Here is a 24,001-nt window from a genome sequence, read left to right on the forward strand (position 1 = left end):
TTGATGTTTTTCTGTCTACAAAGTGGCATATTCTTGCGCTTGTCTTTGGCGATTTACATTTAATTGCCTTTAAAACACTTTTTGTTTTGAACTTTGAAAGTCCGATGAAATTCACTGGAAAGATCAAAGCAACATTTGCGATACGTTCAAGAAGAAAAAGGAAAAGAGAGAAAACGAAGGAAAGGAGAGGAAAGGAGGAAAGAGAGTGTGACAGAGAGAATTGTGTGCATGAGAGAGAGAAAAGATAGAGAGAGAGAGAGAGAGAGAGAAAACGAGAAAGAGATGATAGAGAGAGAGAGAGAGAGAGAGAGAGAGAGAGAGAGAGAGAGAGAGAGAGAGAGAGAAGTTGAACAGAAAAGAAACATTGGCCGTCAAAGGAGTAGAGACAGAGAGAGAGAGAGAGAGAGAGAGAGAGAGAGAGAGAGAGAGAGAGAGAGAGAGAGAGAGAGAACAGAGTGTGAAAGAGAGAGAGAGAGAGAGAGAGAGAGAGAGAGAGAAGAACAGAGACAAACTGAAACAACTTTTCATCTTATAATTCCCTGTCTCTTGTTTATCGAGTGATAAATTTCGTTTGTGATTTTTCTTCTGTTAAATTTCATCAAAAATACTTTCAAATTTTGATCTTCTAAAGCTAGTTGGAAATTCTTGGAAACCACTAGGAGCACATTGCAGCACTCACAAGCAAAATAACGTTGACAGTCGAAAGAGAACTCCGGATTATTTTTCAAATGTTAAATAATGCGTCTAGATCTAAGCTATAACCTGGGAGTTGCATTTTAGCAGAAAATGCAGAAAAATCATCTAAGGAACCAGAATTTAGTTCTGTTGTTGAAACTTTTAAACAAATAGATTCATTCTCTTGCAATTCAAGAAGAGTTATAATTTTTCCAGTCTTTCGCTTATAATTTCTTCTTTTGATAATTAGGCCTAAGTAGAACTAAGCAAACACTCAATGTATCATTAAAGAATATAAAGTTCTGCTGCATAACTATTTTTTCACGTTAATTAGTGGAAAACTAGATGCTCAAGGTGTCGGGTCACACAGCTGAGACTTTGCCTGTAGATATTTGAAGTTTTGAAATTTAGTTTGGTTTTCCTAAAACTTTTGAGCAGAATTTCGGACCAATTTTTGGCGGGCAACTAAGACTATTTATATATGTTTACTTACTGCATATAGTTTCCTGCCAACTCGAATTGAGCGTTCTTCTGAGCTCTCTTTTATTGTCAATTTGTTCGAAGGTGCTCTGATCATAGGCCAATGGGGGAGCTCAACAAGTTGTCCACTATTTTTAGATTTTTTTGTTTAGAGAAACTGACTTCGATACGGGATTAAAACAGTCAAATAGAGGAAAATATTGAATATTACCACACCATTGTTATCACCATCAAAAAGTTTTCAAACTCCGAGGCGTAGACACATTAATTTGTTCCCCTTCAGAGGGCAATAACAGAAGTGTGGTAATGCTTTAATCAACTATCGGTACAATAGCAACAGTTGCAGAATTTATGGCACTGTATGGACTGTTAGACTTCGTTTCCCGCCTCTTTTTTTCTCACGGGTCCTAATTTACCGACAGGTGAGAGAAAAATGATGGAAAAAACAAATCCAATTTTTGTCTAAGATTTTTGTAGTTTTCATCGAGCACTATTTAGTTATTTAATCCGTAAGATATGCAAAAGTTGATATCGCAACGAGAGTTGATACAGGTTTTTTTTCGTGGCTCAAAACGAAAATAATTAACTCAAAATGCACAATTCAATCGTTGGCATTTCCTGGTACAAAACACAAGATATCCATGCCTGTACGGTGGACACTCGTGCAAAGTAGCTCCCGTCATCGCAGTCATCCTCCGGTCCTCCAATCTTCGTTTCGTGGTAAAGAGCAACCCCGTATAAACAATAGGCTGTGTGGGTTTTGTTGAAACAGGGATTGAAAGCGTAAAGTGGGTTCCCCTCGTCGCCGAAACAATTATTGGCACCTGGGGTGATTCTAGTTGTACACACTAGATCGTTAGGACATAGTTTTCGTTTTTTGGTGACGACAGGAGAAAATGGTTTGTAGAGTTTGTTTTCTCGAAGATATGCTTCTTGGAGTGTTGAAGATACCTGTTTTGAAGCTCCGGACAATGACCCTAAATTATACAAAATCTTAAACACAAATACATCTAGCCCTTTCTTCACTGAAACCGCGCTCTCAAACCAGATTTGTTTAAAAAAATGCTGATTCATTTGGCGCTCATTCAGGTTTTTTTCAACATTGTTGAGTTATAGCACAGTATGAAATTTCAAACAAACAGTTTTTTTGACCGACTGTTTATTCAGTCAGAAGCCTTTATCAATCAATATCTTTCAATTTTTGGTTTTATTGTGCTTTGGGGGTATTTTCGAATTTTGACCAAATTGACTTATGTAAATGGGTTGGGGAGGTTGGCAATTATATGTTGGGTAAAACAAAAATAAATAATATGCGTTTTCGAGTTATGTATGCTCTTTTTGTCTTTTTTGAAAAAAAAACTCGAAGTCATTGGTAGGGTTTAAGATCCCAATTCAAGAAGTGCATTTGTACCTAATCCGCAAGTAGCCAATCGAGTGCCATGATCTCTCTCCCAGAGACAGGGATGCAAAATCCGACTGGAGTCTTCCACTGGTCTGTCCAGTTCCAGCAATGCTAGTCCTCTCACTTCATTGGCATGAAAAGCAGTCCTGTATAAACACGACAGTAATCGTTTCAATTTCTAAAGTAATAAATTTGAATGATCAGGAATGTCCGAACACCTGGGTAAAAGCTAGGATGTATCTTGTGAAAACCTGCCAGTTTTTTGTTACAAAAACGGTTGTTTTGTAAGTGTAACACCATGAAAAATCTTGACACGAATGAAAGACGAACTTCGTTTTATTGTTTTGGAATTTCCCTTCAAAATTCAAAATAGTCTAGCTTTTACATATAAACCAATTCCGCAAAGCTCCTAAAGTTGGTGTAAATGGGTAGCCCACTAGGCTTGCAAGCTGGTTCGATTCCAGTACTGGTCCTTTTTCACAGTAGTTGCACCTGCTTAGACCCCTAACAATTTGTTCGGTCGGAAACCCTGTACACAACAGCAGTCCGTGTAGACCTTAGCTGATCTTGGGTCGCACATCATCTCGGTGATTTTTTGTTATTGTGAGCAGAATACGGTTGAATAGAACGTAACAGCATGGGTTGCGAGAAAGGAAATACAATAAAAGGACGTCTGACACTCGTTTGACGTTCAAATTAAGCTCTTTGCGAAATATTGTTTCGAAGAACAATTGCTAGCCAACGTTTTGGATAATGAGAAGCTGCTTCAGATATTAAAAAGATTATGGTATCAAAAAAAATTGATCAAAAACGTTATTAATAGTCGCAAAGCGATAGCTGAGGCTATGATTGGCTTTCTCTTCTTGTTTTTTTTCACAATCGAAAGTATTTGTATTGTATTGGTGTGCTGTCTTTTTTAAGATCTGTTCACGCTTTTTTCGGCTATTAAAGTCAGTGAGGAGTCAAATTAGAGTGGTGATTTTAGTCACGCGCAAAAACTGAAGAGACCGAAAATTAGTAAGTTTAAGGCGTGATTTTTTTCAAATAATCTCTAAAGTGGAGCCAGAAATTGGTGCTTGAACAAATTTTCAGTACCGAGAAGGACTTCTTTCAAGTGCGTCAAATTGACTTTTGTTTTCAGTTTTTCTTTTCTTTGCGTCAGGTCCTTGTGGCAGGTATGAATGGTTGATAATAAGACGCAAACGAACCTAATTCATGGTTCCAGTCAACGGCTTAAAAGGTTTCATGAAATTGAGACTAAATTTTCTTAAATTTTTGAGTTAATTTTTGAGTTTTTGTTGTACGTTTGTAGATTTTGCTGTCTTATCCTTTATTCTTATTAAGGACTGTCCTCATGTATTGCGAATAGGGATTAGTTTAGTTGGTTAACTTTGTTGTCTTATATCTAAGTCTCATTATTGACCGGTTTTCTGGTTTTTATGAACGTTTTAATCAAAGCAAATAATCATTTCAATTCATCGTTATTGCTTTTTTTGATTTTTTACTGATTTCGTTACGGATTTTTTTTACGACCATATGATGTCACAATCACCACTTCAAATCTACTTTTTGTTTTTGGCTCATGTCACTTCAATTGAAATGCTTGTTTGACGTCATTTTTCACTGTCATCGGAAAGTGTATTTTTTTGTTCATTGGCGTTATTAAATTTTTGGTCGCAAGTTACTTCCTCACTCTGACATTGATTCTTCTGTACTTTGATTTGAAGAGAAAAGATCATATGGTTGTGTGTCACTTTAACTGAAGGGTATTCGAGGTCAGCATTGATTTAAACATATTCTTAAATTACAACAGCTCAGCATTTTTAAAAAGCTTCTTTTTTTGGTCTGTTTCTTTAACTTTTTTTTGAGACCACAAATCTAGGAAGCTATTGCGGTTTTTTTCTCAAAATCTGCCTGCTATGTTTTTTTTGTTTTTTATGGAAAAACTTTCTAATAAATTTACATTATTCCTTGTGGTACAATAAATAAATGTACTAATTTAGTAATTTTTTTAGCATGGTGAGCTGTCTTATCTTTAGACTTCACAATTTCTGAATACTGAAATATTTGTCATTGAAAGCTTTTAATGTTTGAAGTTATAAACGTATTTGACTTGTTCACCATCTCTGAATACTGTCCAAAAATTACTTCATTTTGTTGTAATACCATATAAGATTTACTTTCCAATTAACCCTTTGGTTCTGCTGTTTAGTATTGATAAATGCATAGCGTTCGAATTGCAAGCTCTTTCGACGAAAAAAAAGATGCAATCGGCAACGATAACGAGTTCATAATCCAACAAAAATACTAGTGATTTGCGCTGAAAATCGCTACTAATGCCAATCTGCATTTGTTGTGTATTGTGTTTGGAAAAGAGAAAGACGTAAAAAAATTTATTATTGAACATTTTTTTCGTTTTCCGAGAAAATTATGCTTGTAGATTCAAAAGGTCTCCTGATCTTGCTATCTCTTGTTTGGCTCAGTTTCATGATTGTCTGATACAAGGTCAGGTTTAAACTGAAAGTAGGCATCGTTTGTTTCTGCAGAAGATACGGAGTGCTGAATTTTTTAGGGTTTTTATATTTGTAGAAGCAATAATTATCGTAAAAAGGTATTTATTCAACAAAAAAAGGACAAATTTAGTAGGTCCATATTGTGGGACGTCTAACTAGATTTCTCTGCAATCCAATTGCACCTTGTGGAGACACGTTTACGCCATTGTCTAATTATACAATGTTTCCGGGCAAAAAATTGCATGAAGATCTAGCAGTAAAAAGCACAATTAAATCAAATGCCGAATCCGAACTTCTTCTACAAAATTAAATGAGTTGGAAAAATTAGTTGGAATGGATCCAAAAAGCGTCACTTAATTTGTCGGCAATGGGTTTGTGATTAACTTTAACTTCTAATTGAGTATTGGTCTATGAAATGTTCAATAAGAAGATAAAAATAAAGATTAAAATTTCAAAAATAATGTTCTTTTTCGAAAACGAATTGAAACTCAAATTTTGTTAAGAAGGATTAATTGTGAAATAAACAAACAAAAATTTCCTGGCTGTAAATACTCTAAATTTTTTGGAGTTCACTAAATGTTTTTGCACGCCTTTGAAATTTTTCATGCTGTCGTCCCCTTTAGTATCATCAACGAAAAGTCGATTGGTTGATAATAAGACGCAAATGAACGTATTTCATGGTTCCAGTAATTAGTTTTATAGTTTTCATGAAAATGACACTGATTTTTGAGTTTTTACTAAAAGTAAATTTTTCTTTTGAGTTTTTATTTTTGTAGAAGCAATAATCATAATCATAACAAAGTATTTTTGAGTTTTTGTTGTACGTTTGTAGTTTTCGATGTCTTATTCTTTTTCTGATTAACGGCTGGCCTCATGTATTGCAAATAGGGGTTAAATTAGTCGATTTAATCCTGTCTGATAAAAGCTCATGCATGTTTTGAGCTTAACGCTAATTGTGTTCAAGAAATTTGACAGAATTTTTAGGTTTCGCAAATTTTTGTAGTTATCTTTGTTGTGTTATATCTAAGTCTCATTTTTGACCGGTTTTCTAATTTTCACTTACGTTTTAATTAATGCAAATAATCATTTCAGTTCAGAAATTTGTTTTCTTTGATTCATTGGCTTTCTGTTTCTTAAAACTAATTCTTTTTTTTTGAATTTTGCTAGTATTTGTTGTACGTATTGCTGTATTAAACCCCAATCTCACTAAAGGCAGGTCTCATTGGTTGACAAGGAGGATTTATTCATTTGAAGTAATTCCCTTGGTCTGTAGCTATTGCATTCTCTGACTTTTCACTATTTGCCTCCAAAAGTATTAGCGAGTTTATTTGCGAAATTCTTTTTGTTGTCATATCAGTGAAGTTTATTAGGGAGAAGTTTCTTCGACATTTATTAACAAGTTAATAATGAGACTTAAGTGGTTTCTGATATTGACCTTGTCTTTGCAAAAAAATTAATATTTAGTCTTGATTGTTTTCGTTGTTCTTTAGGCCTATTGTTGCTTAGTCTCAGTAGCAACAAAACTAACGTTTCTTATTGGCCTTCTAAATTGGTGTAACTAAGAAACTAACGTTTCTTATTGGCCTTCTAAATTGGTGTAACTAAATTATTACTCAAATCTACTTCTTGTTCATTGTTTCATGTAGCTTCAATTGAATTGCTTGAGTGACGTCATTTATCACTGTCATCGGAGAGTTTTATTCACTGTCATCAAAGATTTTTTTTATAATGAACCTTTTGGTTCTGCTGTTTTGTATTGAGAAATATATAGCGTTCGAATTGCAAACTCTTTCGACGAATAAAAAAAGAGTAATCAACCACAATAACTATTTCATGATTCCACAAAAAACTATTAATGATTTGCACTGCAAATCGCCACTAATGCCAATCTACATTTGTCGTGTACGGAAAAGAGAAGGATGTATAAAAGTTTATTATTGAACACTTTTTTCGTTTTCCGAGAAAACTATGCCTGTAGATTCAAAAAATTTCTTGATCTTGCTATCTTTTTTTCGACTCATGATTGTCTGATACAAGGTCAAGTTTAAAATGAAAGTAGGCATCATTTGTTTTTGCAGAACTTACGGAGTGCTGAATTTTTTTGGGAAGTTTTTATTTTTGTAGAAGCAATAATAATAATCATAACAAAGTATTTTTTCAACAATAGAAAGGACAATTTAGTAGGTCAATATTGTGGGACGTCTAACTCGATTTCTCTGCGCTCCAATCGCACTTTGTGGAGACACGTTTACGCCATTGTCTCATTAGACAATGTTTTTGGGCAGAAAATTGCATGAGGATCTAGAAGTAGAAAGCATAGTTTAATCAAGGGTCGTCTCCAAATTGTCATGTACCTTCTATTTGTGTCTTCTGTAAAAAGAAATGAGATGGAAAAGTTCTTTGGGATGGATCCAAAAAGGGTCTCTAAGTTTTTCTGCAATGAGTTTGTGATTAACGTTAACTTCTAATTCAGTATTGATTTATATAATGTTTAAAAAAAGGTAAAAATGACAATTACAATTTCAAAAATAATGTTATTTTTCAAAAACCAATTGCAACTCAATTTTTGTTGAAAAGGAATTGTTGTGAAATAAACAAATGAAAATTGTCCGGCTGTAAATTCTGTAAAGTTTTGTGGAGTTCACTAAATGTTTTTGAATGCTTTTGAAAATTTTTATGTTGTCGTATCTTTTAGTAACATCAATGAAACGTCCGATTGGTTGATAATAAGACGCAAACGAACGTAATTCATATTTCCAGGCATTAGTTTAATAGTTTTCATGAAATAGACACTCATTTATCTTAAAAATTTGGGTTATTTTTTGAGTTTTTGTTGTTCGTTTGTTGGTTGTTTTTGCTGTCTTATCCTTTGTTCTGAATAAGGACTGGCGTCATGTACTGCGTATAGGGGCTAGGTTAGTCGATCTAGTCCTTTTTGATCAAAGCTCATGCATTTTTTGAGCTTTACACTAATTGTGTTCAAGACATTAGGCAGAATTTTTTGGTTTCACGAGGTCTTGTAGTTAAATTTGTTGTCTTATATCTAAGGTTTATTTTTGACCGGACTTTTGGTTTCCATTTACGTTTTAATTAATGCAAATAGTCACTTCATTTCAGACTTATTGCTTTCTTTGATTCATAGGCTTTCTGTTTTTTAAAACTAATTGTGATTTTAAATATTGCTAGTATTTGTTGTACGTATTGATGTGTTATACCTCAATCTCACTAATGACAGGTATCAGTGGTTGACAATGAGGATTCATTTATTTGAAGTTATAGCATTGGTTTGTAGCTATTGCATTCTCTGACTTTTCAATATTTGCCTCCAAACGTGATAGCGAGTTTTATTCGCGAAATTCTTTTTGTTGTCGTATCACTGAATATTATTAGGGACAGGTTTCATTCACAATCATTGACAAGTTAATAATGAGAATTGAGTGGTTTCTGATTTTGACCCTGTTTTTGCACAAAAAAATAAAATAAATTCTTGAGACTTGATTGTTTTTGTTGTTATTTAGGACTCTTGTGGCTTAGTCTCAATAGCAACAAATCTAACGGTTCTCATTGGCCGTCTAAATTGGTGTAATTAAATGTCATAAGTCATAAGTTTATTCAATTTTTTGGGTTGTATTTCAAGACTTGTACTGCTGTGTTTCTGATTTCGTTACGGATTTTTGTTACGACCATACGATGTCACAATCACCACTTTAAATCTACTTTTTGTTCATTGGTTCATGTAACATCAATTGAATTGCATTTGTGACGTCATTTTTCACTGTCATCGTAGAGTTTTATTCACTGTCATCAAGCATTTTTTTATAATGATCTCTTTGGTTCTGCTGTTTTGTATTGAGAAATATATAGCGTTCGAATTGCAAGCTCTTTGGACGAATAAAAATAGAGAAATCAACCAGGATAACTAGTTCATGATTCAACAAAACCACTAGTGACTTGCGCTGCAAATCGCTGCTAATGCCAATCTACACTTGTCCTGCACGGAAAGAAGAAATACGTGAAAAAATTGATTAATGAACGTTTTTTTCGTTTTCCGAGAAAACTACGCCTGTAGATTCACAAGATACCTTGATCTTGCTATCTCATGTTCAGCTCAAATGCATGATTGTTTGATTCAAGATCAAGTTTTAACTGAAAGTAGGCATCATTTGTTTCTGCAGAACATACGGAGTGCTGAATTTTTTTGGGTTTTTATATTTTTAGAAGCAATAAATACCGTAAAAAAGAATTTACTCAACAAAAGAAAGGACAATTTAGTATATCAATATTGTGGGGCGTCTAACTAGATTTCTCTGCGTTCCAATCGCACCTTGTGGAGACACGTTTACGCCATTGTCTAATTATACAATGTTTCTGGGCAAAAAATTGCATGAGGATTTAGCAGTGAAAAGCACAGTTTAATCAGGAGCCGTCTCCGAACTTGTCATCTACCTTCTATTTTTGTCTACTGCAAAATTAAATGAGAAGGAAAAACTAATTGGATTGGATCCAAAAAGCGCCGCTGAATTTGTCTGCAATGAGTTCGTGATTAATTTTAACTTCTAATTCAGTATTGATTTTTGTAATGCTCAATAAGAAGATAAAAATGACAATTAAATTGTCAGAAAGTAAGGATTTTTTAAGTGTATTAAATTTCAATTTTTGTTGATAAGGATTAATTGAGAAATAAGCAATTAAAAATTGCCTGTTTTGTGGAGTTCACTAAGAGTTTTTTTAAGTTTTTAACAGAAGTGCCGACAATTGATTTTTGCAGAATGGCCGTGATCATATCTGGCGCAATAAACATAAGTAAACAAACAATCTGGGTAATGCTTGTTTTGGATTTTTTAAAAGTTTTAAAGCATCTGCATTTTATAACAAGACTGTTCTTTTAAAATTTCACCAAAATTATGCGAAAAAATCAGAATAAAAATTTTGAAGTAATAAAATGCTTAGGGTCATGAGATAGGGTGGCACCCTCAATTCACAGAAACTTTGCGAAAAAGGTAACAAAAAATAACCACAAGAAATGCCCAGTATAAAAAATCAAACATTTTCCAAGTAACTAGATACTATCATATATTGGAGAAAATGTTTGAAATCTGCAGGAAAAGCCGGGTTAAATACTTCAAAAAATACGGGAAAAATTGAATTTTAGTTCAATCATACTGTTTTCTATTCGAGAGTCGGTGGCTTCACCAATAAAATCTGAATGTGTTTTGCCAGCTCGGCTTTAAACATCTTGAATGAGTTGCTACTGTAATCAACTAGTTTGAGTTTCTATGTGTGATTATGTCAGTGTTTTCCTCCGATGAACATTATGGTGACGCCCTATTTTTTTGCTTTGAAAAAGCGTAGAAGCTCTTGCATAATATTTTTGGTCCATGACATCGCACAAACTCTCAAAAGAATCGTGAAGATTTTGCGTGACTTATCTTGCTAATTAAACAAAAAAGTTCTGATGAGGTTTAGTGTGAGGGAATCATTAAGGCTGAGTGAAAATTGTGTCGATTTCTCGCGTAAAAACTTTTCTCTAGACTTGTCAGTTATAACATGGGTAACCTCTTTTTCATGGGTAATCTGTTTGTCCATTTTAATAGGGTAAAAATACTGAATTTTTCCTGTTTCCTGTGATTTACACCGCAAACCTATAGTGCCCACATGGCCGTGCAGGAATTGCGTGCATGGCCGTGCAGGAATTTGAGGTGACAAATTTAAAATTGACCCACGATCGTAAATCCGCGCGCTCTATGATAAGACCCTCTCAGGGACCATTGGCACACAATTTTCTTGTAGCCACAGTCTGAAAACTAGCGCATAGACCTCGACTTTACTGGGACCTTTCATTTGAACAGGCACATATTTTTGTTTATCCCACCGAACGTGGGATAATTTATCCACTTAATTATGACAACGTGCCTTCGTGCCTTTAATGTCGACTGCTAATTGGCGGGATGAAATGATAGAGGGGTGAAATGATAGAGGGGTGAAATGATAGAGGGGTGAAATGATAGAGGGGTGAAATGATAGAGGGGTGAAATGATAGAGGGGTGAAAGGATAGAGGGGTGAAATGATAGAGGGGTGAAATGATAGAGTGGTTGAATGATGTGGTGTTAAAAAATGCGGGGTTAAATAAATCGGGGTGAAAAGAAGTAGAACCTAAAATATTACCAGTGTTCGCTGACTACTATGACCCGAACAACATTGTACACTTCTACCTCACCGTCTGCCCTCGAGAAGTCCCCCACTTCCACTGTCACAGAATTTTTGTTCACTGAAACAGCGTGCAATGATATCAATTTCCTATTCATTCTTCACCAGTTTAAGAACTGGCTTAGAACTTTGAACATCGATCTATTGAATAGCCTTTTATATGGTGGGGTAATTCGGTTGGGTAATACAAACAAATTGTTTTTGAGTAATTCTGATCCCAAACGTAGGAAACCATTAGTATGTTTAGTTTTACGACAAAGAAAACACAAAATATGTCTTACATATTTCAGACCATGTTAAGACCTCGACTTATGAAAAGACTATACTCGACTAAAAATATGATGAAAAGATCGTGCGCAACTGAAAATCTTATGAAAAGACCATACTTGGCCCAAAATGCGCATGAAAAGACATGCCCTCGGCACTGGAGTCTTTTCATAAACCTCAATTTTTGACACTTTTCAGAATTTTTATCGAAGTATGCAAAGTAACGGACTCATTTCATACCGAACATTGCCTACAAATAAAATATAAGGCAACGAGGAAACTGAACATTCCGAAACATTCTTGAGTTTAAAATCGAATACTCCAAAGACATCTCTTATTTTCTGGTTGGTTTTGTTAAGTAATCCCGACCAGGGATAACTTAACAATCTCAAAATTATTTCCATCTCATGCAAACTAGAAATATTCATTTGAAACTTCATGGAAACCAGTTCTACCTCTCATTTGTGCACCTCTCAGTTTTACTTCTCATTTTTACTTCTCATTATCATCTATAATTCGATTGACATCAAAGTTAATTGTTTCCAAAAATATAAATATTTTTAAAAATTTTGCTTTTTTGTTTTTTTTTTGTTTTTTTTTGTGTACTTATTATACCTAGGGTGCCATTGACACCTGCTTTTTTCCAAAATATACGGCACCCGGCTGCAAAAAGTGTCAAATAAATCAAATATGGAAAATGCAGTTAACTTTTGAGGAAAGCGGTGCTGAAGCACTTAAAACAATGAACTATTCACTAATGCCATTGTATAAATTCAACTGCTCTTATCCTCAGAGCACACGGGAACCTCCATTAAAGTTGTATTTTGAGAAGAAAACACAAAAACTCAAAAAAGATCAAATACCCAGAAATCACCAACTTTTTCGAATTATCGAAACATCACAGCCACAAAACGGTTAATAGAAAAAATCAACTATTGTAAAAACCTTTCTCTCTTGAGTGAAGATGCACCTTGTTTAACAGAAACTATGCTACAAGTTGACAGAAAAAGAAGATTTAAGAATCTACAAAGATTAAAAATTCACCGATCTTTTCAAATAAAATATTATCAAGAGCAAGAAAACTTCAGATTTACATCTAAAGAAAACTAGAAACATTAAATTGAAACTTCATGGAAACCAATCGTACCCTACAATGGTGTACCTCTCAGTTGTACCTCTCATGTGTGTAGACTTATTCTTAAGACTACAATTTAGAAACCTATACAACCTACATAGAAACTCAAAAATCTTCAAACAATTTTATAAGAAGACACGTTGTGCAATCCATGAAAAATAAAAGTAATCATCTGAAAAGATTACGGGTGCTCCATTTGGTCTTTTCATGACATCAATGGTCGCACCCTCATTTCACAGAAACGATGCGAAAAAGATAAAAAAATAACAACAAGAAATGGCAAGTATAAAAAAATTAAACTTTTTCCGAGAAACCAGATACTATCAACGCCAAAAAAGCATCTTGATACCTGAAATTTCCAGAATGTGAGGTCGGATAGCAAAAATAACGCCAAAAAACCTTTTTTGCTTTAAAACGGTTTCGAAGCCGTTAAAATCGTTCGCTATTCAATCAAAACTTTCTATATGTCTGACTGCACATTCTGTTCAATGACTTGGCAAGGGACTGAAACAGCTTCAAAATGGGAAAAATGTTCAGAAGTCAAATTTTGTTTTGAAAACTCATGGTATCGTGGCTGCGAAATTAAAAGAAAACTATTACCGCTAAATAGATAGAAATTTCTTTATTTTAGATAGAGGAGGCAACTTGCTTTAACTGACACTAATCGAGAGTTTGACAGTAAATAAAACTAAGATATTTATTATAACAAGCTTTTTTAAGGACATAAAAGCCATTGGGTTTGAAACGAAATCAAAATATGCGCCCTATTATACCACTCAGGGGAGTCAATTGGATAATTAATTATTGCTACTCAGTTATAAGACTGCAAAAAGAACAACAAATGTGGAAAAATACAAGAAGTGTAAGCAAGTGTTTATCAAAAACTTTTGTGGAAGTCATAAAAACAATGAAGCTTTCTCTGAAAACATAGTACATGATCGAGTGGAATGATTTTCATGTCAAAATTGGATTCAAGTTATTGAATTTCGAACTGAAGCTGTTGAGTTCTGTAAAAATACATAGAAGAAAAACAAACAAATTACATAAATGGTTTAAATGGCTGAGAAAGCGAACTATATTCTAATCAGAAGCTTCTGTCTTACGTAAACAGCACTTCGAACAATTTATAAGCGCTGAAAAATTTGAATCCAGGGCAGATTGACTAGAGATCATTCCACTTCTGAAAACTTGGCTCTAAAACCTGAACTCTGGAACCTCAAATCCTGAACTACTACTTTAAAAACTACCACTTTTAAACACATTTCGAAAACTACCACGTACGTGGTACGACAAATCAAACAAAAAGACATAGCGGTGAACAATGTCATCAAAACAAACGTTCTTTGCTTGCCCTGATAAAAAAAATTTTTGGCATGTGTTCCAAAAATTATCATTATTATTTTTCTTTCATCAAAAATATTTTAAAAATGATAATTTATAAAACTGTTGCCAAAATTTTTAGTCTCCTGGCTAGCAAACAGTTCAACATTCGTAAACGTCTGCCTGATTTCAGCAGATTTTTTTGTTTTTGGCTGTGTATTACAGCTCTGTTTATTTGGTTGACTGCTCTGCTTTTTAGTTGAATCATGGTACTAGTTACGTAGCTTTTTTAATGTCTTTTTTGACGTCAAAAAAGTTTCGTAAAAAGTGTGTAGCAGTACTTTTAAATAATTATGACAGCTTTACTGGATCTCTAGAGTTGAGATGCCAGAAAAAATATCTCTGATCAACTTATCCTGCAAAACATTCCGGAGAGAAACTGTGAGACTATTGTTAGACAAAGAACTGTGACGATTTAGAGAAGAAAAGTAGTAAACAAGTATTTAAGTGTAGAACCATAAACAATTGTCACAACCGAAGCTGAGGTCACAAACAAAAAGTGTCTATGTCCAGACCGAAATTCGGGAACCATTTTGGTCTAGCCTGTTTAGAAAAAATTTCGTCTCCCAGTTGTGCTTCCCGTGTTGAGGTCTAGACAAAAGTGACCTCAGATCACACAGACACAGACTGATGTGTCCTCTGATCAGACTAGTGCGTGCTCGAATCATCCTCTGGTCAGAATGAACTGCGCTCAAAATCGCCTATGATAGGACTGAAGTGCGCTCAAAATTGTCTCTTATCAAACTGAAGTGCGCTCGAAAATGCATATGATCAGACTAAAAGCGCTCAATATAGTCTGATCAGAGAATGGTTTTGAACAGGAACAAATATCTCAATACGGCTATAATATTTTTATTTCATGAAAATTGATGTTTTCAGTAATATGTTCAACTAAGGAAAAGCCTACTCTAAAAATTTTGCTAATCAAAGGAAAACCAAATTGCCAAAAAATTATTCAGTATGCCAATAATTCAAGTTGTTGACTGAATAGATGAACTTAGAAAGCTTTGCAAAATTACGTCTTGGTCTACAGTTATTCCGAATCTTTCCAAAAGGGGACTGTCAGTTGCTATCAGCTGGACTTCTTGTTTTTGTTCAACCCATCAAACTCTTGATGGGTCTCTGATCAGAATTCTGCTGTGTTGTTGACTTTTGGCAATGACAACATCTGTCAGTATAAAAAAGAAAACAAACAAGAACTTTAAGAAATAATTCGCTCGAATCGACCTCTAATTAGACTATTGTGCGCACAAATCGGCCTCTGATCAGACCATCCAGACCGAAGTTACCTCTGATCAGACAAATTCCATTCCATTGTCCAGACTAAAGTGCGCTTGAAGCATTTTCCAGACCATTTAATTCCAGCTCACCGAGAACATGTGTGCGCTCGAAGATGGTCTGACCACAGGTCACTTTGGCCTGGACACCTCGACCTGGGTTGTTCGCCTATAGGCAACTTCTCCTATAGTTAGTTTATGTAACTCAGTTACTCACTGACTGCAAGTCTCGAGCCAGGAATGAAAAAGCCGGAGGTTAAAAAACTGATCATAGTGGAAAATCTCAACCTGACTTTGAGACTTTTCCGACCCCACGTTAGCTACATTTTATAGCAAAAAAAACGCTTCTCTTGTGACCTATGATCAGACCGTATTGCCACCATTTTCCAGACTTTCGTGCGACCTAAGGTCAGACCGTAGTGCGACTTTGCCCTCTGATCAGGCCCTAAAGCGACCATTGTCCAGACCATTTCCCAGACTTTGCCCTCTGATCAGACCGTAATTCGACCATTGTCCACACCATCGTGCGACTCAATTGTTTCCAGACCCTGTGTCGCACCACGCCACCGGTGTGCTGCCCAGACTATTTAATTCGAGGTGGCCAGGCCGAAGTGATCAGAGCGGTTTAGGGTCGCACAACTAAACCCGGGGTGCGTTCAAATTTACACGTTTTGCAAAAAAACGTACATCCACAGCTCGCTTACCATCTTTGAAGCATCGCTGAGCTGTGATTACAAAATGCATCTGTATAATTGACCCCCCACAGATCATTTCATCCGTAACCTCATTCCATATTTTCACGTAAAATCGTCGTTCCAAAGTAGGGTCAACCCCATTTACAATTTTGCTAATAGTTACATCCGAAAATTTGTTTCTAAAATTGGGATAATCTAGAACTTTAGTTTCAGATACAAAATAAAACAAATACAAAAGAACTTTAATTGTGAAAATAGTGTTTTTCATATTGAATTCTTGTAGTTTCTTGATTATATGTCCTTGAAAATAACCAAATATATTCTCTTCTATAACTATAACTAAATAGTTTCTTTATTTGAACTATGAGAACCAACCCAATGAACAAAACGACAAAGATTGAGATCAAGAAAGAGTTTCTCAATGCAAAACCAAGAAATGCTAGTTAGTTGGTGATGAAATTATTGTACCTGCAGAATGTGCGAGACACTGGTGGGGGGGGGGGGGGTGGAGGGTGTGGGATTGCACAGACGAGGACTGCAGGCCTGTAGTCAAGGTAATCACAAACGAGCGCTTCAAGGTATGGTATAATGGTTGAGTTATGGTCTGCTTTCTGCTTTTTGTTCTAAATAAAAAAAACTGAACTTCTCTAAAGTGAGCAATTATCGCAGTGAAATTCATTTGCGGTAGGAAACAAATGTTTACACGAGTAGAGCCCTGAATCTTAAGTTTCGCCTTACAGACTAGACCGCCTACTAGAAATGTGGATGAGAAATTTATTCATAATCGATACAAATGGAAAAACTGAAACCGAAAAATCGGAGAAATATAAAGCATGTATTTATTTTTTTTGGTAATTGTTATCCGGCTAGCATCGTGTCAGAGCAAGGGCATACTGTGTGAGAGGTTTGACGAATATGCATTTTTCCGAGAAAGGAGTTTAAATAATGTGTTTGAGTTATTTACTGACTGACTTAAAAAAAGTTCAAAATAAGAACAGAAATAAAAGGTTTTTGATGCTCTTTTGCCATATAATGAAATAAATTGATCAGTTGCAAATTTTCATCGGATGTAACCCCTTTAGCCATTTATGGACCATTTTGGCATACAACCTGCTATTTCTGGTCTCATGATTTTTTTTGTCTGAAATTGAATTGAGTTTTCTGATTCCTTTCAAATTGTCTGGGCTTTCCTGGGACACTAAATCATTGCATGGTTTGACTCGGTCTGTTGGGAGGTCCTGGATTGTCTAGGAGGCCTGAGTCGTCTGGTTTGTCTGGCGTTTGATCTGTTTTGTATGGAGTTAATGATTTACTTGTCTTGTCTGGTTAATAATTGGGTTGTCTGGAAAAAATTTAGACTTCTGAACCCTGAAAAAATTAATTGTTTATGAATCTCTAATTTTTTCACTTTTTTATCTGAAAAGTTTTACCTCACTTATATTGGTTAGAATATCCTGACTCATATTCTCAGCACAACAACACAATTTTCAGACCCAAAATATTGATTTGCGTGATCTTTTCATTCACTGATAGCTCACAATGAAAATCATTCTTTACAAAAATTATTCTTAATTTCGCAAACTCAATTTTCGCAAACCGTAAGAGAAGAAAAAACATTGGAAAAATTTGGGTGCAGCAGATAACAAACCTATATACTCATCCATAAAAAAGATTCCTTCAGCTGCAGATTCGTATAGGCAGTTAAAAAATTTTCTATTCAAATATAATCCATCGAGACTTTTGCGTCCCCGTTTTCTGCGTTTGTCCGCTTGCTCCTGAAATTTGATAGTTGGCTTTTAGATTCAATAATGAATTTGAATGTCGAGTAACTCGGCGTTTTTTTGCTTCATAACAGGATTTGTTCCTTATTTGTTCCAAATGCAACGTCACTTAATAGAACTTCATCGTTCTACTTGTGGTGGTCTATAATGTGTACCAATAGTGTCACCAAATAAACATGTTTTCTTAACATTACACTAGGACATATTAAAATGTGAGGATCCCGATATTAATATTTATATCTGTGTATTAATTGGTATGCGGAATTGTGTTTCAAGGTTGTTATAATTGTTTCCTTCTGCCTGAAGTGTCTTAGTTGATGAACTGTGTTACCGAATAAATAGCAAAATGAGCAACGCTCTATTTAATGAAATGAACAATCTACTCAGCGAGAAAGTTTTATTATGTTGTTTCTTAACCATGTAAGCCTTATATCCGTTTTCGGGTATATAAAGCTCAGAAAAAGTTCGTTTAACATAATTTTCGTTGAACCTACTGATATTCTAAATCGATTGCGCTCATTTTATGCTGAATAATTTTATGTTTCAAAAACTTCTCGGTGATCAACTTGAGCCTAGGACCTGCCATAAAATGTTACTAGATCCGCAGGTTTGATGCAATTTTGAATACATTTAAATACAGTTTGGCCTCACCAGATGTTTTTATCGAAATTATGATGAATTAAACAATATTCCGAAAGAGTGTTCTTTCACCTATATTTTGCGACGCTATATTTTTTTTCAGCTTTACTCTGACGAATCGTCTTTTCATTATAGAGACACCCCAAGTGCAAGGCCAAACAGTAGTAACTTTTACTCATCTGGAGGATCTGCAACTTGAACGAGCACTTCCTGTGAAGAGAGAGTTCTAGCCTTTGCGGAGTGGGGGGATTGCAAGGAGTTGTGTATAAGCTGCACGTCGCCCATCAGCGACCGATGAGGCCAAAATAATTACAACGAGGTTGTGGAACTTAGCCACACGGGAGGCCTCATGTCTCTGGGAACAAACGTGTCAGACCGGTGCAGATTTTGACAGACCTCGAAATGGTGGCAAAGGCCGTTGGATCTGAAATGCAGACAACAAATGACACTAACATCGTCATTAAACAACAATAACACAATCTGAGTGCTATACATAGATTGACATTAAGACAGGTGTGTCGAGAGTGCAGGTAGAGGTGCAGTATAAAGTGTGATACTCTCATCAACTGCAAGATGACAGAACTGTAAGACATCCAAAAAAACTTAATTTTTGTCTTTGAAGTCCTATATTGATTATCTTAGCTGGCAAATCTAACCCCCCAAAGCTCATTTCCTATCCTATATAGCAAGCAAATTCAAATTGACAGTGTAAACGATAACTTATCTTTACATTTGTTTGAAAAAACTTTTGATTATGACAAATTTTGGTCAAAATCTAGAAATAATCAAATTGCGGTTTTTTTGCTGTTCTTGACATAAAAGCGAGGCAAAAAAAAGTTTGAAAAAATTGACCTATTGTGAAAAAAACCATAGCAATTTATAGAAAAAGTATTTTTTAATCCCAGATTCAATAATTGCATAAATTGTCAATTTCAAAAAAGAAGAAGAAGTTGATCAAGCTTTTCAAATTTGGATAAAAACTCAGTATTGAGAATTTAAAATTTCTTCAAAAAAATTTCGTAAGACTTTTAATACGGTTAGGAAAGTCTTGAGATTTCCGTGTTGAAAATATGAGGATTCCGATATTAATAATTATATCTGTGTATTAATGGTATGCGGAATTGTGTTTCAAGGTTGTTAAAATTGTTTCCTTCTGCTTGAAGTGTCTTAGTTGATGAACCGTGTTATCGAATAAATAGCACAATGAGCAACGCTCTATTTAATGAAATGAGCAATCTACTCAGCGAGAAAGTTTTATTACGTTATTTCTTAACCATATCAGCCTTATATCCGTTTTTCGGCATAGAAAGCTCAAAAAAAGTTTGTTTAACATAATTTTGGTTGAACCTATTGATATACTAAACCGATTGCGCTCATTTTATGCTGAATAATTTTATGTTTCAAAAACTTCTCGGTAATCAACTTGAACCTAGGACCTGCCAAAAAATTTTACTAGATCTGCCGGTTTGATGCCTTTTTGAATACGTTTAATTACAGTTGTACCTCGCCAGATGTCTTTATCGAAATTATGATGAATTAAACATTGTTCCGATAGAGTGTTCTCTCACCTATATTTTGCGCCGTTATATTTTTTGTCAGCTTTACACTGACGAATCGTCCTTTCATCATAGAGACACCCCAAGTGCAAGGCCAAACAGTAGTAACTTTTACTCATCTGGAGGATCTGCAACTTGAACGAGCACTTCCTGTGAAGAGAGAGTTCTAGCCTTTGCGGAGTGGGGGGATTGCAAGGAGTTGTGTATAAGCTGCACGTCGCCCATCAGCGACCGATGAGGCCAAAATAGTTACAACGAGGTTGTGGAACTTAGCCAGACGGGAGGCCTCATGTCTCTGGGAACAAGCGTGTCAGACCGGTGCAGATTTTGGCAGACCTCAATATGGTGGCAAGTGCCGTTGGATCTGAAATGCAGACAACAAAGGACACTAACATCATCAACAAATAACAATAACACAATCTGAGTGCTATACATAGATTGACATTAAACAAGGCGTGTCAAGAGTGCAGGTCGAGGTTCAGTATAAAGTGTGATACTCTCATCGACTGCAAGATGACAGAACTGTAAGACATCCAAAAAAACTTAATTTTTGTCTTTGAAGTCCTATATTGATTATCGTAACCGGCAAATCTAACCCCCCAAAGCCCATTTCCTATCCTACATAGCAAGTAAATTCAAATTGACCGGGTAAACGATAACTTATCTTTACATTTGTTTGAAAAAACTTTTGATTATGACAAATTTTGGTCAAAATCTAGAAATAATCAAATTGCGGTTTTTTTGCTGTTCTTGACATAAAAGCGAGGCAAAAAAAACTTGAAAAAAATTGACCTATTGTGAAAAAAACCATGGCAATTTATAGAAAAAGAATTTTTTAATCCTAGATTTATTAATTGCAGAAATTGTCAATTTCAAAAAAGAAGAACAAGTTGATCAAGCTTTTCAAATTTGGAAAAAAACTCAGTATTGAGAATTTAAAAATTCTGTAAAAAAATTTCGTAAAATTTTTAATACGGTTAAGAAAGTCTTGAGATTTCCGTATTGATAATGTGAGGATTCCGATATTAATAATTATATCTGTGTATTAATGGTATGCGGAATTGTGTTTCAAGGTTGTTATAATTGTTTCCTTCTGCTTGATGTGTCTTAGTTGATGAACTGTGTTACCGAATAAATAGCAAAATGAGCAACGCTCTATTTAATGAAATGAACAATCTACTCAGAGAGAAAATTTTATTACGTTATTTCTTAACCATGTAAGCCTAATATCCATTTTTCGGCATAGAAAGCTCAGAAAAAGTTCGTTTAACATAATTTTCGTTGAACCTACTGATATACTAAATCGATTGCGCTCATTTTATGCTGAATAATTTTATGTTTCAAAAACTTCTCGGTAATCAACTTGAACCTAGGAAGCGCCACAAAATGTTACTAGATCCGCCGGTTTGATGCATTTTTGAATACGTTTAAATACAGTTGTACCTCGCCAGATGTCTTTATCGAAATTATGATGAATTAAACAATGTTCCGATAGAGTGTTCTTTCACCTATGTTTTGCGCCGTTTTATTTTTTGTCAGCTTTACACTGACGAATCGTCCTTTCATCATAGAGACACCCCCAGCGCAAGGCCAAACTGTAGTAACTTTTCCGCATTTGGAGGATATGCAACTTGAACGAGCACTTCCTGTGAAGCGAGATTTTTAGCCTTTGCGGAGCGGGGGGATTGCAAGGAGTTGTGTATAAGCTGCACGTCGCCCATCAGCGACCGATGAGGCCAAAATAATTACAACGAGGTTGTGGAACTTAGCCAGACGGGAGGCCTCATGTCTCTGGGAACAAACGTGTCAGACCGGTGCAGATTTTGACAGACCTGGATATGGTGGCAAGTGCCGTTGGATCTGAAATGCAGACAACAAAGGACACTAACATCATCAACAAATAACAAAAAAACAATCTGAGTGCTATACATAGATTGACATTAAACAAGGCGTGTCGAGAGTGCAGGTAGAGGTGCAGTATAAAGTGTGATACTCTCATCGACTGCAAGATGACAGAACTGTAAGACATCCAAAAAAACTTAATTTTTGTCTTTGAAGTCCTATATTGATTATCGTAACTGGCAAATCTAACCCCCAAAGCCATTTCCTATCCTATATATCGAGTAAATTCAAATTGACCGGGTAAACGATAACTTATCCTTACATTTGTTTGAAAAAAGTTTTGATTATGACAAATTTTGGTCAAAATCTAGAAATAATCAAATTGCAGTTTTTTTGCTGTTCTTGACATAAAAGCGAGGCAAAAAAAGTTTGAAAAAATTGACCTATTGTGAAAAAAACCATAGCAATTTATAGAAAAAGAGTTTTTTAATCCGAGATTCAATAATTGCATAAATTGTCAATTTTAAAAAAGAAGAACAAGTTGATCGAGTTTTTCAAATTTTGAAAAAACTTAGTATTCAGAATTTAAAATTTCCGTAAAAAAATTCTTAAGATTTTTAATACGGTCAAGAAAGTCTCAAGATTTCCGTATTGAAAATTTGAGGATTCCGATATTAATATTTATATCTGTGTATTAACTAGTATGCGGAATTGTGTTTCAATGTTGTTATAATTGTTTCTGCCTGCGGTGACTTAGTTGATGAACTGTGTTAGCAAAAAAATAGCAAAATGAGCAACGCTCTATTTAATGAAATGATCAATCTACTCAGGGAGAAGTTTTTTTACGTTATTTTTTAACTATGTGAGCCTTATATCAGTTTTTGGCATAGAAAGCTCAGCAAAAGTTCGTATAACATAATTTTTGTTGAAACTACTTATATACTTAATCGATTGCGCTCATTTTATGCTGACAAATTTTATGTTTCAAAAACTTTTCGGTGATCAACTTGAACCTATGACCTGCCAAAAAATGTTACTAGATCTGCCGTATTGATGCATTTTTGAATACGTTTAACTACAGTTGTACCTCGCCAGATGTCTTTATCGAAATTATGATGAATTAAACAATGTTCCGATAGAGTGTTCTTTCACCTATATTTTGCGCCGTTTTATTTTTTGTCAGCTTTACACTGACGAATCGTCCCTTCATCATAGAGACACCCCCAGCGCAAGGCCAAACTGTAGTAACTTTTCCGCATTTGGAGGATATGCAACTTGAACGAGCACTTCCTGTGAAGCGAGATTTCTAGCCTTTGCGGAGCGGGGGGATTGCAAGGAGTTGTGTATAAGCTGCACGTCGCCCATCAGCGACCGATGAGGCCAAAATAAATACAACGAGGTTGTGGAACTTAGCCAGACGGGAGGCCTCATGTCTCTGGGAACAAACGTGTCAGACCGGTGCAGATTTTGACAGACCTGGATATGGTGGCAAGTGCCGTTGGATCTGAAATGCAGACAACAAAGGACATTAACATCATCAACAAATAACAATAAAACAATCTGAGTGCTATACATAGATTGACATTAAACAAGGCGTGTCGAGAGTGCAGGTAGAGGTGCAGTATAAAGTGTGATACTCTCATCGACTGCAAGATGACAGAACTGTAAGACATCCAAAAAAACTTAATTTTTGTCTTTGAAGTCCTATATTGATTATCGTAACTGGCAAATCTAACCCCCCAAAGCCATTTCTTATCCTATATACCAAGTAAATTCAAATTGACCGGGTAAACGATAACTTATCTTTACATTTGTTTGAAAAAAGTTTTGATTATGACAAATTTTGGTCAAAATCAAGAAATAATCAAATTGCAGTTTTTTTGCTGTTCTTGACATAAAAGCGAGGCAAAAAAAAGTTTGAAAAAATTGACCTATTGTGAAAAAAACCATAGCAATTTATAGAAAAAGAGTTTTTTAATCCAAGATTCAATAATTGCATAAATTGTCAATTTTAAAAAAGAAGAACAAGTTGATCGAGTTTTTCAAATTTTGAAAAAACTTAGTATTGAGAATTTAAAATTTCCGTAAAAAAATTCTTAAGATTTTTAATACGGTCAAGAAAGTCTCAAGATTTCCGTATTGAAAATTTGA

The 24,001-nt window shown here is 35.0% G+C and overlaps 2 protein-coding genes across 2 annotated transcripts in view; both read right to left on the reverse strand.

The window, feature by feature from the left end:
- Positions 1 to 24,001, reverse strand: part of LOC142340586 (glutathione synthetase-like) — a 494,803-nt gene that overhangs the window by 247,781 nt on the left and 223,021 nt on the right. The window lies entirely within an intron of this gene.
- On the reverse strand, positions 1,699 to 16,306 carry LOC142341181 (trypsin-like). The gene is made up of 4 exons (XM_075392092.1): positions 16,042 to 16,306; positions 11,237 to 11,339; positions 2,567 to 2,703; positions 1,699 to 2,132 (listed from the first exon to the last, which is right to left on the reverse strand). Exons 1-4 carry the CDS (start codon positions 16,298 to 16,300, stop codon positions 1,738 to 1,740), a joined length of 894 nt encoding a protein of 297 aa, XP_075248207.1. The 5' UTR covers positions 16,301 to 16,306; the 3' UTR covers positions 1,699 to 1,737.

Source organism: Convolutriloba macropyga, chromosome 6, assembly GCF_964194025.1.
Source record: "Convolutriloba macropyga chromosome 6, txConMacr16.3, whole genome shotgun sequence".
Taxonomy (NCBI): domain Eukaryota; kingdom Metazoa; phylum Xenacoelomorpha; order Acoela; family Convolutidae; genus Convolutriloba; species Convolutriloba macropyga.